The 768-nt window shown below is 35.5% G+C and overlaps 1 protein-coding gene across 8 annotated transcripts in view; it reads left to right on the forward strand.

Annotated features, from left to right (window-relative positions):
- Window positions 1-768, forward strand: part of BCAS3 (BCAS3 microtubule associated cell migration factor) — a 292,124-nt gene that overhangs the window by 90,128 nt on the left and 201,228 nt on the right. For all 8 annotated transcript variants that reach the window (XR_004082101.1, XM_031059839.1, XM_031059841.1 and 5 more), the window contains exon 15: window positions 259-409. Coding sequence is in view for 7 of the 8 variants with exons in the window: in XM_031059839.1 (XP_030915699.1) it covers window positions 259-409 (151 nt within the window). In the remaining variant the exon portion in view is untranslated. The remainder of the gene's footprint in view (window positions 1-258; window positions 410-768) is intronic.

Raw genomic sequence — 768 nt, forward strand, 5'->3', positions numbered from 1 at the left:
AATAATTTCCCGTGCCTGGAAAGGAATCCTTCCTTATGCTCATATATAAAATTAGTAATTGCTTCTTCCATTATAATTTTTTTATATCTGAATCAAAGATTATTTTAATTTTTTTTTCTTTTATTACAACAGCAGCTTGTTTGTGGGTTTTTTTTGGGTTCTTTAAAATCTTTTTTATCTTACTTCAGGCAGACGTAGGAATGATAAATGAAGAAAAAATTCCAATCATGTGTTTTATTGCATCTCTATCCCATCAAGGTAAATTGAACAGCCAAGACACTTACAATAACTTCACAAACAACAACCCCGGGAATCCTCGGCTCCTGCCTCTCCCAAGTCTGACCGTGGTGTTGCCTCTTGCTCAGATCAAGCAGCCAATGACATTAGGGACCATCACCAAACGCACAGGGTAAGTGGCACAAACTTCCTCAGCCTTTGTGATTCATGGGGAAATCATTTGTGTTATTAGTGAGAATTAGTTTTATTCCCTATTTTAATTTCAGTGTATGTAATTTAATAGCAGCAGAAGAGGGGTGGGAGGGAGAGGAGACTGAAAACATGAGATAAATAAATACAACCTGAAAACAAACCTCTGTAAATTCAGGAATATTCATTTGGGTGGGTCAGAAGACATTTTCACACCAGGAATTGGAATGAAACATAAGCAGAGCTGTATTCAATCAGAATAAAATATGGCTTTACTTTTTTTCCCAAGTTTGTTTATTTTGATTTTCAACCTTTTCAAGCAGAAACGATTTTTGACCATCA

This window comes from Geospiza fortis, unplaced genomic scaffold, assembly GCF_000277835.1.
Source record: "Geospiza fortis unplaced genomic scaffold, GeoFor_1.0 scaffold538, whole genome shotgun sequence".
NCBI classification, from domain to species: Eukaryota; Metazoa; Chordata; class Aves; order Passeriformes; family Thraupidae; genus Geospiza; species Geospiza fortis.